Here is an 18,556-nt window from a genome sequence, read left to right as displayed (position 1 = left end):
CGTGCAGGACTCTATGTAGCATAGTATGTAGCATGTAGTCGTTGAGGTCGAGATGAATTGAAAAAGCTTTCTGGATGGAAAGTGAAACATCGTCAAGCTTGGACAACAAAGTCCAGTGGTTTGTTTTGTGTTGTCTTTTTTTTTACCTATTTGGAATGACTATGAACTGGATGACAGATAATTTTCACCAGGATACATTAGGGTTATTCTTACTGACCATCCCTTTTTATAAAACATCTAGGTGACAGGTTCCTTAGGTCCTAATTTATGGTTATAGCATAGACATATAACATATCTCAATTTTTGATGCTTATAATGAAGTCATCTCTGATTAAAGTTTGATGTGGAGTAAAGTAAACTGCCTCAGAAGGTTCATGATGCATTGTAGCCTTTTATTTCCCACATCACTATCCCACTATTCATCCATTAGCTTATGTCCCCTAATGACCATACACAAAGGTCAGACTCTCTGTGAGCAGCGCACATTTTCCTAGCATTAATATTTTGTCACTGCAAAAACAAATGCAACCGATTTTTGCATTTACTTAATCATATTTAGTTAGTTTAACGCAATTGTTTTATGTCCTACCCTGCTAACATCAAACAATTTTGTTAAAGTAACTAAATATGACTAAGTAAATACAAAAAACGGTTGCATTCTTGGGATGCACACAATATTCAGACCCCATATTGTGCATAGGCAATATTCATAAATGAGAACCCAAGTGAATAATGCTCACCTTATCCCATAATTCATAAGTGCAGTTTATTTATAAAATAATGAAATTCTATTACGGTATGTCTTTAGGTGAGAACATAGCTGTGTACTCCTTAAATGCTTGGCTTAAAAAGATAATGTCTAGTTGAAAAAGTATTTTGACATATTTAGTGCATTGCCCTCCAGCCAGCTGTCAGCTGCAAGGGCAATCAGGTCTCCCCATACATGGGGAGAAAGGTTGCCTCCCAGGGATTTGAAACTACCTTTTACTACTTAGTGAAAGGTACAGTAAAGACAGTAATAATTCAGTTGGCAAATTTTTAACTGTTGATGTTTGTCTTATTTCATTCTTATTTGATTATTGCATTTGTTTCTGAAATTTTTACTTTGGATTATTGCAAAGCTGCATAATTGGATAGATTTGTTATTTGTTTCATTTTGGTAATGCATTTGGAAAATTATATTTTTTACTTAATTAATGTTCAAAGCATGAGAGCAGAACATGATGATATGCTCACATTTTTATAAAGCGATAAAAAGCTTTGTGAACATTAAGCATTGTTTCACACATGGACAAAATTATTGGTTCCCCTTGTTTAATGAAAGAAAAAAAAACACAGTGGTAAAAGAAATGACTTAAATCAGAAAAAAGTAATATTTTGAAAAATCTATAAAAATGAACACATGAAAGTCCAATAAAGTTTCACCCCCAACTCATCACATATTGATGCATGGTCAAGTCACATGCACTGCAGATATTGACGCAACATGTATACCACTCTCGCCAGTAATTGACGTGCGGGGTTCATGACAGGCTGTAGCAGGAACTTCCAAAAGCATTCGTATTAGCTGTGAGGTGAAAGCTTACCACTATCTCATCTCTTACGCCAACCCCTAAACCTAAAGAAACAATGGTATACACATTATCACACACTCCTTAAGCTACCGAAGTAGCTTTGTGGGCTAAAATTCCCCTTTATTTTTTATTTTTCGGCAAGGGGCAACGGAAGAAAAGGCCAACAAGGCCCGGGCAACAAAAAACGAAAATAAGGAAAACCCCTAACTTGAACAAACGCCAAAAGGGGAACAATTGGGAGTGAGAATCTGTTGCAAATCCGACATTTCTTCTTAACCTTGATTCATAAGAGTGATTAAAAAAATAAAAAGGGCAAAAAAATGGGTATCCCTAGAAGACTAAGAACAATGTGACAAAAGGGATACATTAAAGGCATATTCACTAATCAGCATCTCAGGTGTCAACAATCTTGCAATCAGACAGAGGGCCTATGTAGAGTTGCAAGTAGTCACTGTGCTTTGTGGTGACCCGGCGCGTACCACACTCTACATGGGGCAGAGGAAGCAAAGGAAAGGTCTATCAGGAGAAAATTATAGACAACCTAGTTCGGGTAAAGGTTATAAGACCATCTCCAAGCGGCTTGATGTTCCCTTGACTACAGTTGCAGATATTAACTAATTTTAGATCCATTAGGCCGTAGCCAAGCCTCCTGGATGTGGCAACAGGAACAAATTCTCTAAAAAATAAAGAGATGGATAATATGAAGGATACTGTAACAAAAGAGCACAGAAAAACTTCTAAAGAGATAAAAGGTGAACTTCAAGCTCAAGGTACATCAGTGTCAGATCGCACCACCCGCTGTTGTTGGATCCAAAGTGGACTTAATGGGAGATGAACAATGAGGGAACCATTGTTGAAAACAATAAATAGCCAGACTGGAACCCTGCTTTGAAATGGGCTCTGTCATGTTCTGCAGCTGCTATGCCTTATCTGGTACAGGGGGTTAGGGTTAGACAGAGGGTCTTAAATCTCTGCAAGGTACAATGAAATCTCAAGACTATCCAGCTTGTTTTCAGTTGCAGATTGTGGGCCATGCCACAGGATAATGACCTGAAACACAAAGCTAAATACACATAAGAAGGGCTAAGAGGAAAACATTTGACTAAAACATGCTGTCAGGAAAAGGCACCCTTTAACCTGAGGCGACTGGAGTAGTTTACTCATGAGGAGTGGACCAAAATACCTACTGGGAGGAGCAGAAGTCTCATTCACAGGTACAAGAATCATTGTACCTGTGGTGCAAGTGATTGTCTCAAAAGGTTGTGCAACAAAATAATAAGCTTCCACCATTGTTATCAATGCCAACTTCATGAGCTTTTTTTTACTTAATTTGTTAAAGCATGGTTGAAGAACAGTCTAAAATGAAAGAGTCAATTCTTTTTTTTCTTCTTGTTTTTACAAATGACTTAAGTGATCATAACTGAAAGTGATAATAGAGGTTATGGGATAAGTCAACTAATGAAAAAGTAGGTGATAGAATAGCTGGCTATTAAAAGAATCATTAGTTGCAGCCTTTCTCTATTTTCCTGTGAATAATATTGTAAACTGGGAAAAAACTTCACTTTTTAAGGGAAATCCAAATGTGTTACACATTTTAATTTACATTTCAAATATACTTTTACAAGTGCATATATATAGCTGAAATTAGTTTCAGCTAACAATAGCTGCAGATTCACGAGTTGAGTCTAGTTTACTGTTCTTCTATGAATCATTGAAGCGTATCTTAACGGGACCCTGATAATAGTTATAGTACTTGTATATTCTTCAGTATAAAGTACATATGTAGGAACTTGAACTCTACATCAAACAATACTTAATCATTTTGTTTGATTGGGTGAGGAAAATAGAACTTTCATTAGAAACTATAACTAACTTCTGTATTAAAATGTCAAGCAGTTTTGCTAAAACATGTGTATCATTTGTTGTTTCTAAGGTCTTTATAAGATAAACTCCTCTGGAAATAAGTTTTTGTTGGTTACATTTTACAAGGCATTGTGACTTCTGTATTTTACATATTTAAGGGACTGAAACAAAAATACATGGCTAGTGGAGTGATGAGATCGAAGTGATAATGAAGTTATAGTTGTGCAACCAGCATGACTGCATGAGGATATGCATGCTGGTTGCACATTACCAGCTCTAGTCGAATTAAAGAGTTCATGCACACTAATGTGCCAAGATGCAAGTGTACTTTTTTAACTTGTGTAAAAGCAGGCAGAGAGAATTTAAGTGGAATGTAAGGTTGAGGTTAAACTGTGTGAGGTCTGGAATTGTGTATTCATGTATAATACGGGCTTTAGATGATTTCACAACATTGCTTGGTGCAGTTTCACACCTGTATTGACACAAATGATTGAGTTAAATAAGTGAACCAGTAGACATAAAAACATTTTTCATTTCAATCAAGAATTTATTTACTCTAGACATGAACCTTTTAGAGATTGGGATCCAAACCTGGATCCTTTTTTTCCATTTTTCTTTGATCTCAGCTGATAAGATAAACATCCTGAAGTAGACTTGACTTGCAATGCGAAGGAGCCAGCATACAAAGATGCTGGTAATCACATAAGGGATGCTGTGGTTCCTCTTTGAAAGTCATGGTGGACTGTGTTAGTGTGTGCAACTCTCTGTTGCAAAATAAATTAAGAAACTTTCCTGGGACTTTACAGTGGTTGCACAGATATAATCATGTCAAGGATTTCACATCTATAATCAGTAGATGCTAAGATAAATATCAATGAGGTAAACAGCACTTGACTTTTGAGACTTGATTCTGCTGTGCTTGGTTGTTCCAGCCGTCTGGGAAAATAACCAGTGATGCAAACTGTGACCACTTTAGTAAAATGCAAGTTTTCAACATTTCCATAATGTGTCACAAGTCATATCCTAAGCAAAATCAGATATCGGATCTTATGTAGAGCACTGATTAAAGTCTTAGAAAGCCAAACATTGAGTAAGGTTCAAAACATAATATAGAGGAGGGGATTCCTCTGGCAACCTATGGAACTAATGCACAAAATAGTTTAGACAATGCTGCAAAATAACAGTGGTCATGCAAAAATAATAACACTCAAGGCACAGTTTGGACATTTTGACTTAGGGTTAAAGCATGCATGTTGAGTTAATAGCAAATATACACTGTTGTCAAAGCTGTACACTGACTACTTATACTTGACAAGTGTCGTATCTCTACTGTTGCCCCATGAAAATATATATTTAGACAGACCCGATGGGCCTACACATCTTTATAAGAAAAGGAGCTGTCTACTACGAGTGGAGCTAAAGGAGCCACTGTTATAGAAAATCTGACTCATTATTTTGTTGAATGACTATGTTGTGTCGATTATTATATAACATACAGAATAACTTAATCTTGCTTCCCATTACATTAGGAGCTAACTTTTATTATCTGTTGTACCAGCTTTTTTAAAAACTGTGGATTTGAAGGTTGTAGGCTAAAAAATCAGATAAATGATACTACAACGTCCTCAGTTTATATGGGGAATTGCATTTTCAGTCCAATCTGCAGTCCATGTGAGCTATATTTCTGTAATCCAGCTGAATCCCTTCTCTGTAGATGGATACAATATTTAGATTATGTTCATCTTTTATCATGCCCGTGTTTAACATGAGGTCATTGTTCACAAACCATGCGGTGGTCAGGTATTTTATATGCACTAAGTCAGGCACATAACAGATCTGTTCTTTATTTCTGCAGATTTCAAGACAGCCTTGTGCTGAAAGTCTCAGGTGTATTGAGCGAGCCCCCTGAGGGCTTTTGCCTGCTTCTGGCCGCCCTGTTTTTATTCTAACTTTCCAAAATAAGATTCAGAAATATAGACTTTGCAAAATCATTGACCACAACTTTAGATCTTGCAGTTTTAGGGTGTTTTCCACTCCATTGTTATATTTTTAGTTTAGATATCATTATTCTATCTGTTGTTTCCTTATAATCTAACCATGTTAACAATGGCACGCATTTCAGTTCATCAAATGACCTTAATGTTGTTCACTAAAAAGTTAAAACATGATTTGATAAATATGTGCTAAATTCTGCAGAATAGCTGCTGGGAATTAGAAGCAGACATAGGCAGGCCCAGACATCCACCATGGCAGAGAATTTGTTTGGAATTTATGTCTGCAAGGAAAATGTGAACAGGGTGCCTCAAATCATCAGATTTTTGATAGCCTATTTGGCACTTCTTTTTTTATTCTTTCACCCCCTTCAACTCCTTACTTGCTTTTATTTCTACTTACCTGCGTTCTTTTTGATTCACTTAAACTCACTTTTAGAAAGATGATTAAAGCTATTTACAAACGCTATTTAAAATTACATTTCAAATAGAAAATAGATTCACTTCTGAATGTTCTATTCAAAACATTTCTAAAGTGTGCCTTGAGGACATCTGGACTGACTCTTTTTTGTGTGGACACTCCTTGGGTTACTATCAACATATTGTTTTAATAATGAGCTGTGTTCTGATGGTAAACCCACTGGGATGTTTGTGAGATGACATATCTTGATTTCACTATCTTACAGCTCCTGAAAGTCTCAACCCTGTTGTGCTCTACAGCAGTAGGAATAAGGTGTGGTTTATTATATTGGTAACAAGGGCCAAAAAACAATAGTAACACTTTTGTTAAAATCTTGTATATTTTATACAAAAATTTCTGATCTACCAAATTGGGACTTGGTGACTTGTAAAGGCTAATTGCTTTACCTAGAATTGCTGTTTTACAGTGACGTGCGTGCACAAACACAAATTTGCCGACACTGGAACAACTTGGAGTATCATGGTCTGCAGCTGTTATTGATATCAAGGCATGCAGGGGGTGTGCACGTTTCATAGCACACTGCCAATTATTTCTGTGTCTGTGTGTGTGTTTGTGTGTCTGTATTCTTATTCATAATAAATCCCATTCACAGAATCATGTGATATGGCGCTGGCAGTGTTGACGGTGGTGACTGCATGGTTACGTCGTTCCAACTCTCACAAATAAGTCATTCACTGGTCTCCACACCAGACATTGGATGGTATGTTATTGTTCTACATCGAAGTCTATTGACACTTGTGTGTTTAAAGGGGAAACAGGATATTGAATGTACCTTTTTTTTTTAGTTATTCTACCCCAGAATCCTTAAGGGTGTCCTTCAACTATGACAAGTATTCCTGGTCCAACACTCCTGACCTAATTGACCAGTTTGCCTCCCTAGCATACAGGAAAGTTCCAGAGAGCGTTTCAAATGGCTGTGATTAAATGAATGTTTTTTTGTTTTGTTTTTTTTATGAATTATACAAATCACGGTACAAGAAATAGTCTGCAAATGAATATTCAAGTGAATAGCTTTACATTAAGAAAAAAACAAGTTAAAATTTTATTTCAGGTGAGCAAGACAATAACTTTGATGGCGGATACAAAAATAAAAAATTTAGGCCAGATGGAAGTTTCCCTAACAGAATGAAGTAATGATAATAATAATATTAATTGAACTTTATTGATCTCGCATTGGAGAAATTTACCTCTGCACTTAACCCATCCTCTTGGGGAACAATGTGGACACCTGTGCAGGGATGTTTGGCATCTAATCACGATGCAATGTTGAACCCAAAATCTTGGGTTCCTTTTATGAGATATTTTTGCTACTTAATTGTGCAATTGCCTTGAAATATTTATTCTGCACTGAAAAAAGAGTTTACTGGTGCAGTAAATTCTATTAGAGTTTTCGTTATAATTTCTACTGTGCATTTTTAAGCTTCAGTTAAAAACTAGTTTCTAAGGTCAAATTACATCTTTTTTTAATGTAATACATGAATTTTGCTTAGATTTTACTTTTTTCTATTTAAATTTATTTTATTTATTTTTTCTATTTATTCCTTTTTTGCTATTTAAATGTTTAAATGAATTTTGGAGAAAGTGTAAGTTTTATTTAGATTTCCTTATACTATTTAAATGTTTAATAGCAGTATGTATATAAAGCTAAAAATACTGCATAAACTTTACTGTTTAAATGTAGCGCTCTGAAATGCATGTGCGGCGCATGTGCACTGTACCTCACAGCAGGACTGAATCTGCTCCGAGTCCAGACATTACAGGATCACACACAGAGCAAGAGGTAGTCCCAACGACAGTGATTTTGACAGGGTGCAACAGTTCTGCAAAAGCCGGCTCGCTACTCATGGGACTGCATATTCTCCCACTTTGCGCTATACTTTTGATGTCTTCCAAAAACTTTTCCTGGGGTTGGATGGATTTAAACTGTCTGCAAAATTAAACCCCCTGAAGTTGAATTTGCTTTCCTAAATGTATTCATGACTTTGTCATCTTAGGGTAGGAAAATGTGGCATCAAATGCCAAGAATTAGCAGTGGGTTCCAGTTAATCTTAGTGGAAGTTTGCCTGTCATTAATGGTTTATTTTTTGCCAAATAAGGTATATGTTATTTCGCGAAAAATAACATACCTTTATTGAAATATCTAGTAGAGATTTTATTCTTCATTGAGAATGGTTAGACAGTTTAAGCTGTTCATTTTTAATTGTGTTGATTTTGTTTCAGTAATGTTGTAATTGCAATTTTAAAAGTCCACTAGTCTGGACGACTGGTTTAAATGTCTAAAATGCACTGTTTTAGTGTTTAGGTTCGTAGAATTTTTATTGCATATTTGAGTAGTGACTATATTACCAGATCTGTGTTGGACGTGGTGTATATGAAATACTGTGTATTTGTTGTTTACAAGTCATACCAAACGTATCTTTTTTTCGGTACATGTTCCAATGCAGTACAACATTTAAAGTACAAAATACACAATATTAGTTATAGGGCTGCAACGTGATGCAGTGGGTAGCACTGCTGCCTTGAAGCAAGAGGGTTCCGGGTTCGATTCCTGGACTGGGGTCTTTGTGCATGGTGTGTGCATGTTCTCCCTGTGCATGCATGGGTTCTCTCCAGGTACTCCAGCTTCCTCCATAGTCCAAAATCATGATGGTTAGATTAATTGGCTTCTCTAACTTTTCCTTTGGTGTGAGTGTGCACATGAATGGTTGTTTGTCTTTAAAATTTGAGTAAAATGCTGTTTGTGCCTATGAAAAACAAGGTTAGTATACTTAATTTGTTTAAATAAATCTACCTTACAACTTGGAAATAATTAAGTAAATGTTACTTAATATCTTCACAACTGTTGTGTCTGATGAATGATGAATAATGGAAAGTAAAATTCACTTGATGCTGGCAAGTGTCAAGTCTTACTTGATATTGCAGCTTTAAATTTTACTTAATTCATTTGTGTACAAATACAGTAGATTTTTAAAGAAAGAGTTGTTTTTTTCAGCGTGCTTCACATTCGGAAAGAGTACTTTTTTAAACATTGTAAACTGCAATTTTTAAAATGTGCATTTACCTTTTACTCTGTTTAAAAAGTCAGTGATTTCGATATTTCATCCTTCCTTTGTGCTGTCCTGTTTGGTAAGCAGGATGAATTACTGACTCATAGAACCTAGACTAGATGGTGGGGCATTTTGTAGCACTAAAGCCTTGTGGCAGGAAGGTCTTGGTTTCAATCCTGGCCTAGGGCCTTTCTGGTTGAAGAATGTTTCAAGGGTTTAGTAGAGAAATGTCAAATAGACTTTACCTAATTTCTCTTGGCGTTTTATAATGAATAAAACTAGATACACTTTACTAGTAATGTAACATTTGTGTAAATTCGCTAAAAAAAACAACAGAATTGTTTTTGCAATTTTGGGCAAAATTCTATAAGATTTATTATTGCAACACTGCTGCTACTGCAAAAGAGCGACAGTCAGATTATCAGACAATTGCAGACAAATTCAGTGGCAACTAATATTTGATAAAGAATCAAAGTTATATTTTACCCATTAAAGGATTCACCATCAGAGAGAATGTCTATGTTCTATGTGCTTTGAATGCAGGTCCAGGTACAAGAGAAAAGGCACCAAAGGGACAGAGCAGCAAATGGAGATGGAAGTATTAACATCCAGTTAAATCTGGTAGGGTTCAGGTCTAAGCCTTTTGTTGTAATCTTGAAACTCTTAAAACCAAAAACTCTAAATCTTCAGTTGGCTGTATTTAACGTATGGAATTAATGATATGGTTCCCATATTAACAGTATGCAGCTGGCAATGTTCTTTCAACCAATATTTAATGCTGTAAACTTAGTAGAAATGCTTGAAAATGCTCCCATATGGCTCTAATTTAGTGCTTGCCAAAAAGTTAATACCTGAGGTCTTCATTTTAGTAAATTTGATGAAGAAACATTTGTTCAGAACCAATAAAATACCTGTCTAATCACCCTTTCCTGATGGAGATATCTTCATGGTGTTTCTGCTCTGACCTCAACAGATTCTTCCAGAAAATGGCACAGCATCTCCAACACACTTTGGTAGTATATCTCAGCTAAAAAAGTTGGAAAAACCCAGAGTTAGACTAAACCCTGCCACTGACCAGGGTTGTTTCAGTGATGAATTTTTGTCTTAATCTTACTCAGGCTAAGAGCTTTCTAGCTTTTTGAAACAGAAGCAATATCCAGAAATTAGAAGCCAAGAGAATATCTAATGTGGGCTGAGCAGAACAGGGAAATCCATAAGTTAAAAAGTGATTGAAATTAGGCAGACAGGGAAATAACGCTGGATATTTAGTCACAAAACTGCATTTGATAATCTGGCTCTGTGTTTAGAATGCTGCCAGAGGGCACAGAAGTAATAAATACTTATACTAGCAGTTTTACTTAAAACACACACGTAAACTACTCTCCATGTATATTTTGAATATTTTATGCATGTAGATTCACTTTAATACAATGAGCATGAGTGCATGCTCCTTTTCTGTGCTCAAGGCTTGCTTTTCACCCTCACGTGTGGATCTGTATCTATGTGCTTGTTTAGGCTTCTGTCACTTTGAGGGAAGTGACATGCAAGTTAACTACCTGTGTGGCCAAATTTCAGAAAATCCTGCCTCTTGAGACATTACTGCTCTTAAATGTGGTGGCTAGTAAAATTATCAAGGCATCTTCAGGATAACTTGTATTATGTTTAACAGCTAAAAACTGGTGAAGTTGTTTTGTGAAGTTAACTTATTTGAACAGGCACAAAATCATGATCAATTTAAAATTTGTAATATAGTATGAGTTAACCTAATGTTACCTTTACTGTTTATATTGAGGAAATTGAAGTTTGAATAAACACTTAATTATAGCTGAACACAGACATTTACTTTTCTAATAAGTTTGCAGCTACTGTTAAGCATCTTCTCTTTTGTCTCAAACATTGTGTTTATTAAGTTGTCAGTTGATGACAGAGATAATTGTTGCATATGAAGTCATATTCTACTCTTGGATTAGTTAGAAGTTTCTTTGTTAATGTTGGCAGGATAATGGCGGGATTTCTTTAAAAGTAGGGTTAGTCTCTGTTTTGGTTCCTTAAAGTGTAAAAAGATGACACCAGGGAGCAAACAGAGTACCACACACAAGTAGGTGAAGAGCTACAGCCCCCCAGAAAACAAGCCATGAGAGCTAGCACACATAAATCTGCACACATAAAAAATTCAAAATGTGCCCAGAGAGTAGTTTAAGCCCTTGTGTGTTAAATAAAACTGTTTTTATGTATAATAATTACGTGTGTCCCCTTTTGGTAGGATTCTGAATTCCTACTAGCAAAGCTTGCCAGCCAGAGAATAGTATAAAGCCAGGATCACAGGTTTCCAAATATTATAAACCAATTATCATTGGGTTGCAGAAGGTGCTTCTTGGAAAATATATTTTTTTCTACAATCAGGTAAAACGAAGAAAACGATTTTTCCTCTTCAATGTATTGGGGGTTTCTCCCACCTTTTAGGCTTTACTACTGTTCTAATTCGGTTTTTATTTCTATGAATACCATATTTCACAGAAAGGTGGGGTATATCATCTCCTGGAGGCTGGGATCCTGCAAATTTTAGATGTTTGCTTTTTCGAAACCACCCAAATCAAATCAAATGATTAAAAGAAATCTGGAGCAATTGACTGCAAACTAAGGAGGCAATTCAGACATTTGATTCAGCTGTGTTGGACCAAAGATGAATCTGTAGGTTGTATAATATCAGCCCTGGGAAACTATAAATGTCAACCCATGTTCTAGAGTCTGCTTATTCCACTATACAATCAGATTTGATTCATTAGGTTATAATAGATTTAATGATTGATTAAGCAAGATTAACTGATTAATTATTAATCATTTCAGCACCGTTACCTGATTGTGAGTGGCACCATCCTCTGCCTGTGGTTATTACTGTCAATATTGGTACTCTGAGTTGGACACAAAAACAAAACCTTTGCTACATATAAACTTCTACATATAATACTAGCAGTACACAGTTCTTTTGTAGATATATATATATATAAAAAAAACTAACTAGCTAACACTTGTTTGGACAGAAGAGTGGACAAGGGGTGATGATTTAGGTCTTGGTTATTTTAGTTGAGGTAAAAGTAAAAGTGGGGCATTATGCCCACATCAGGTGGGGAGCCTTTTATGACACTTGGAGCTTGTCCAACCTCTCATTGGTATCATAATGGCTTGGTCATGGCATAATGGCCTGCATGACTACTTTTTCATATGCTCTGGGGGCCCAGGAAGGTGTACATCAGCCCCTTGAAATAAGATATGTCATGTTCTATACATTAATAAACAGCCAGACATAAATTATTTTAGTATTCCTAATGACCTGCATTCAAAGAAAATTATAGCCTTTAGTGAATTGCTTTATTTGTTTTGTTAGTTGTTATTATTATTGTCATTATTATTTTTGATAACATAAAATCGCATCTTTTTTTTGTTTTATTTGCAAATTTTAATCTGAGACTGTTCATGATAAATCCTATCGTCATGACCCAACGCTCTGTAGGCAGACTGGTGTGTGTCTCCATGGAACCTTTCTGTATAGATAAATATGGCTGCTATTTTGTCGTCAAGCAAATAACAGCCGCAATAAACGTGTCTATTGATGTGTTGACCTTAGGCTGGAAATTATTGTAAAGCCACTGAGGCAGACATACGATCAATTTGCAGTTGTAGTTGGACATTCCTTTAGCAGGGAGTGTTAAGCTCTGAACCCAAAATAAACTACCAGTTGTGATGTTACTAAAAGTACGTGTATGAATATGTGTGTATTACAAGGAAACAGCTGCTCTCTCAGCACCACATATACAGTGATGCTAGACTGAACCAGTACATAAGGAAGGTGCTTTTATTCTGTTCAATTTAATTCAGATATTGAATGACTGGATTAGAAGGCTGCCTCTTGACGAGGTACTGTAGAGGGCAAATACATAATAATAATGGAAGTTTATTGATCTCACATTGGGGACTGCACAGTGGGTTGCACCAGTGCCTTGCAGCAAGAAGGTTCCGGGGTTCAAATCCTGGCCCGGTGTCTTTCTGCATGGAGTTTGCATGTTCTCCCTGTGCATGCTTGGGTTCTCTCCGGGTACTCTGGCTTCCTCCCACAGTCCAAAAACATGACTGTTAGGTTAATTGGCTTCTCTAAATTTACCATAGGTGTGAGTGAGGTGTGAGCGATAGACTGGCAACCTGTCCAGGGTGTACCCCACCTATCGCCCATTGACAACTGGAGACTGTTACTAGTTATTGCATTATGTTAAGTGCATGCTGTTAAGGTTTCCTTAAACTGTATAGCCTTACAATAGAAGCTCCCTGTTACCACATAACCAAAATAGAGCTAACCTGCTCTCTCGTTGGCTCTTTTGCAGATATCCGGGAGACGGCATTTGTCTACGCTATCACAGCAGCAGGGGTTACACATGCTGTGACCCAAGCCTGCAGCATGGGAGAGCTTCTGCAGTGTGGATGTGAAGCGACCAGAAACAAAGCTCCCCCAAGGCCGCCTTCATCAACTTCATCCGGGGATGGGGTTAAATGGGAGTGGGGAGGTTGTGGTGATGATGTAGAGTTTGGTTATGAAATGTCCAAAAAGTTCATGGATGCCAAAAAAAGGAGAGGGAAAAGTGATATCAGGACACTCATTAACCTTCACAACAACGAGGCCGGGAGGCTGGTAAGAAAGACCTTCAAAAATGTGTTGTTTTGCACTAGATTAGTAGTGTAGCATATTGTGTAACTACTACTATATTTAACACAGATCACATATTTCAAAGCTGTTCCCTGTTCTTTGGATTCAGTCCTTCATTCCTTGTACATTCAAGAGAGGAAGACAGCCTGTAGCTGTATTTTAGCTGTACCGTAATCTGATATTTTTACAAGAAAGAGATGTCTGAAACAAAAGCAGAAGAACGTGCCACATATTTTGCTTTTAAGCCTTCGAGGCAGACAGCTTTTAACATTTTCACAGTTACCGAAGGAGATTGAACCTTATTTCACAATGAATTACCTATGGTTCTGGCAATTTTTATGGAGTTCTGTTCTTTTTGCAAAGAAAGTTGCTCAACAGCCACATTCACTTAAGTTAATTTCAACTAGGGTCAAAGGAAGGTACAGAGGAACCGAGGAGACAAAAGTTCTTGGGATGTGGTCCAATTAAAGCATTAGTGACAAACCATTTTCAGCATTAAAAAAAAAAGGTGCGCTAATACCCAGAGGCTAAGAACTGAGCATGCTGTGATGTGTTCACATTTCTGTTTGTGTGCATGCATGCATTCTTCTTCACTCCGTTCAGTTAGTGTGTGAGCATATACCTAAAAAGACGAGTGTGTGTGTGTGTGTGTGTGTGTGTGTGTGCGTAATGGGTTAATTATGTGCAGTATAAGTGAATGATCTGTTGTCAAGGCTTGTTAGATGTAGGAAGGCCAGAGGCAATGGTGATGGGAAGGGGGGTTGGGGAGAAATTCCTTCGGAATAGCGTCTGCTTTTATCTTACCTATCTATCAGTTAGTGTTTGTGTGTGCTAGTGTGTCGGTGTGGTCATGGGTGTGTGTGCGTGTGTGTGTGTGTATTTGGGGGTGTGGGATTTTCTATAATCTGAGAACACAATAACAGATTTGAAATTCCTTAGTGAACTTATCAACCAATCTTACCTTCCTCTGAGGTGCAAGTTAAATGTTTTTTTTAATTTTTTTTTTTACCTTGATGCCCTCATTTACCTTTTGTTCCCATCTTTACCCACTAGGCTGTGAAGCTTCACATGAGGACTGAATGCAAGTGCCATGGACTGTCAGGCTCTTGCACCTTGCGCACATGCTGGAAAAAGATGCCTCATTTCCGTGAAGTTGGTGAACGCCTGCTGGAGCGTTTCAATGGAGCTTCCAAGGTGATGGGTGGCAACGATGGGAAGACCCTGATACCTGTCGGCCAGAACATAAAGCCGCCGGACAAGCAGGATCTGATATACTCTGATGAGTCTCCAGACTTTTGCCTCGCAAATCGGAAAACTGGCTCGCTGGGAACGCGGGGGCGGATGTGCAACAGCACCGCCATGGACATCAGTGGCTGTGACTTGCTGTGCTGTGAGCGAGGCTACAGAGAGGAGACGGTGGTGTTTGAGGAGAACTGCTTGTGTCGTTTTCATTGGTGTTGTGTTGTGCAGTGTAAAAAGTGTATGGTGAGAAAGGAACTTAGTCTGTGTCACTGATGAATTGATTTAAAGAGTACTCATATATTTTAATTATAACCACTTCTGTTTCTTTTTAGTTTCTTGCTTTTGTTTTGTTGATGTTAAAGAAGGAAAGGATGTAAATCTCATTGGTTATCCATTTTATGTTTGTCTTTTGACTCACTTTACATCTTTAATTTTAAAGTTCAGACGTTATTGTTTGGTTCCTATGAATTTTGGACAAATAGCCAAAAGATCCAAACTACCTAAACGACCTATTTTTTTAGTTATGGTTTGACAATGGACCAAAGAATGTTCCTTTTCCTTAAATAAGAGAATTAATGCACAGAGCATCCATTATTTTACTAGCTAGGGACGTTTTATTCATAAGTCTCTCTCCACCGTATTTTTAACAGAGCTTCGAGTAGCTCGCACATCAAAGAGGTGTCTGGATCAGTAAAGTGATTTGTCTGATGTGTTCACTACCTGCTGGCAATAACCACATTGGGTATGATATAAACTTGTGAGGTTGTAGAGAGTTTTTTGTACTGTTATTTAAGTTTCCTCATAGACATTGTGGTCTATCTTCAGTATGCTGTAGGATAATAAAAATACAAAGCATTGAGTACACTGATGTCAATATTCAATTATTTTGTTTTATACTGATATGTGTGTTAATGGAATTCCTGGTATCTAGCATTGCTTTTCATTTTTTGTCTTCTGTATATCACATGTAACAAGAGAAGCTCTGATTTGGTAATTAACAGCAACACTTTCAAAGGTGGTCGTTCCCCATAGATATTTAAAAATATGATCAAAGTAGAAATTGTGAATTCAGATTTATTACAGGGATATAATGTGATGGACCAACAAAAACCAGCACATCTTTGTAAAAAGGAAGATAATGATAATTTTCTATTCTTTTACAAATACAACTGTGATCCACATTTCTTTTCATCCTTGTTTGCTCTGATTTATCTAAAGATAATTTTCACCAATTCCATCAACATATTTGCATCAACCATGAATTCATGGCACAGATGAGGATTACATTAAACTGTAAAGTAGCTAAGAGGTTGATGTTAACTCTTGAGGAGCTGCAAAAATCCAAAGTTCTGCATGGAAACTGTCAACAGTACAACTGGCCGATGTGCACTTCATAAAAAAATATAAAAGTAGTAAGATTACTGTGAGTGTAAAGCCATAAGACACGCAAGAGTTCATGTTTTTGTTTTGCCACAAATCCTATACAGAATCTTCTTCTACAAACATATGGTAAATGGTACTTTTTTAGACGAGGCCTGAATTAAATATTTTGTTCCATATGCAATATGGAGAAGTAGTACTGCACATCACCATGAATATCAAGGCAATGTTATAACATGTAGGTGGCCACATTATGCTGTTAAGATACTTTTCTTAACTACTGTAGGAGCAGGTATGAGATGATGGATGAGTGGACTCCCAACTAACTTTAGGATATTGGAGAAAGTTTGCCTTCTTATTTGACAACAACCATGTTTTATATACCGGTATGTTAGAATGCCCCAGTCAGCACCAGACCTTAACCTTAATTCAAATCTTTGCTTGCACTTTGCAGTTCAGGTTTACTGGTCTAAGTAAGATCTTTAGCCAATACGAATAATACAGAATCTCAGCCTCCAGATGTGCAAAGCAGGTAGAGCAATACCCCGAAACCTCCATACATTAGGCTGGTACTGCAATATAAGACAAGAGTACTGTACTACAGGAATTTAATGAAGTCAGAATACATCCACTTACCTTTGGTTTAGGTTTCTTATCCAATAACGGAATGACTGGGGTTAGGCCTCATAGGAGGAGATAAACTGAGGGTTTCAATTAGAGTTAAATTAGAGTTAGGTATTAAGTCCACTGTCCTTACTTTAAAATGGTGTGTAAACGTCTTTATGTCTGCAAAAAGTTCATTGTAAAAAAATATAGACAATCAAAAATAGAAGTATTCAATCATTTCTACAAACAACAGTCAGAAGTCATTTATGTAAATGAGATTAAAATTATTACACTTATAATTGTTTTAGGTTTGTAAATTTAAATAATAAAAAAAACATTTAAAATTTCAGCTAAATTATCCAACGTCCACTATGGATTGTAAAAATGGCAGTGCCCTACCCTAGCAGTAGGATTCCTCTTGTAAAAATGGATCTTAAAAGTATTGATTTCGGCCATATGCATGTAAATCTTTAGATTTTCCTTTGTAAAATGATGTAAAGCTCAAATGTACCAACCAACACTTACTTTTAACATATCTTTGGATGATATATTTATATTTTGATGATATATATTTTTCGTGGCAAAAAGAAAAAAGGAGGGACCAATTCTAAATGACCAAGTAAGTATTTGAAGGGCTTTTTTTTTGCATCAGAAAAAATTTCATATACAGTATATATATGTTTTCATTTAATATGCTATAGAGAACTATTAAAATAATGCACTTTGGTTGTTAGTTTTTTTCAGACTCTGCATAATTTACATGTGTTTGTGTGTATCTGTACCAGACAACTAGCAATTATTATATAAGCTGCCTAGTTATCAGCATTTTCCTCTGTGTAGATATAGTATATGTGATATTCACTAAAAGTACACCTCCCATTTGGAATAAGACACTAGCTGCTTTTCATTTCCTACGGGCGGTTTTCACATATGCATATTATGTCATCTCACTAAAAGCGTTCAAAGTTTGTTACAGAGTATTTACACAGTGTGATGTAGACTGAACCCTTAAAGTGTTTCATAAAGGGTTCTTGTGTCTAAGAGTTGGAGTTTCACCTTATTTTCCCAAGAATTCTTCTGTCATCTCTGTGTGTTTTTTGCATTGGTTGTGTGTTATGATTCGTTTCTAGACAAAGGTTCAGAGGTACCTACAGTAGTAGCCTTTAGAATAACATATACACTATTTTGTTGGGCCAAAATTGAAAATCTTTGCCAAGATGATTGATTATTCTGTTATTAAAGTACATTTTTTCAATCAGATTTTTAAATTTTTATTTTACCTCAAGGTATTTGAATTTAGTTCAATTATGTTATATCCATCCATCCATCCATCCATCCATCCATCCATTTTTAATCACGCTTATCCCTGCGGGGGTCGCAAGGGGTGCTGGTGCCTATCCTTAGCTGTCTATGAGCGAGAGGCAGGGTAAACCCTGGACAGGTTGCCTGTCCATCACAGGGCCAATTTTGTTTCAGTTACCGGTACACAAAAATAGTATTTATCAAATTAGTTACAGAAAATACAAAAACATAAAGAAAATACAAAAACAGAAAGAAAAGATACATCAAGCTCTTTCAAAATATAGTGTGATTTTTTTTTAAAAGAAATGTTTGTTTTTTTATGACAGCAGTAGCATTCTTCAATTAATTAATTTCAGTTTCTTTATAAAGTACCA

The 18,556-nt window shown here is 36.4% G+C and overlaps 1 protein-coding gene across 1 annotated transcript in view; it reads left to right on the top strand.

Annotated features, from left to right (window-relative positions):
• Positions 1 to 18,091, top strand: part of wnt6 (wingless-type MMTV integration site family member 6) — a 41,522-nt gene extending 23,431 nt beyond the window's left edge. The window contains exons 3-4 of the mRNA XM_015387259.1: positions 13,333 to 13,637; positions 14,706 to 18,091. Coding sequence (XP_015242745.1) covers positions 13,333 to 13,637; positions 14,706 to 15,167 — 767 coding nt within the window. The 3' untranslated portion in view covers positions 15,168 to 18,091. The remainder of the gene's footprint in view (positions 1 to 13,332; positions 13,638 to 14,705) is intronic.
• Positions 18,092 to 18,556: the final 465 nt, after the last annotated feature.

Source organism: Cyprinodon variegatus, unplaced genomic scaffold (assembly GCF_000732505.1).
Source record: "Cyprinodon variegatus isolate N-32 unplaced genomic scaffold, C_variegatus-1.0 Scaffold389, whole genome shotgun sequence".
Classification (NCBI taxonomy): Eukaryota; Metazoa; Chordata; class Actinopteri; order Cyprinodontiformes; family Cyprinodontidae; genus Cyprinodon; species Cyprinodon variegatus.
This window is presented reverse-complemented; position numbering and strand designations above follow the sequence as displayed.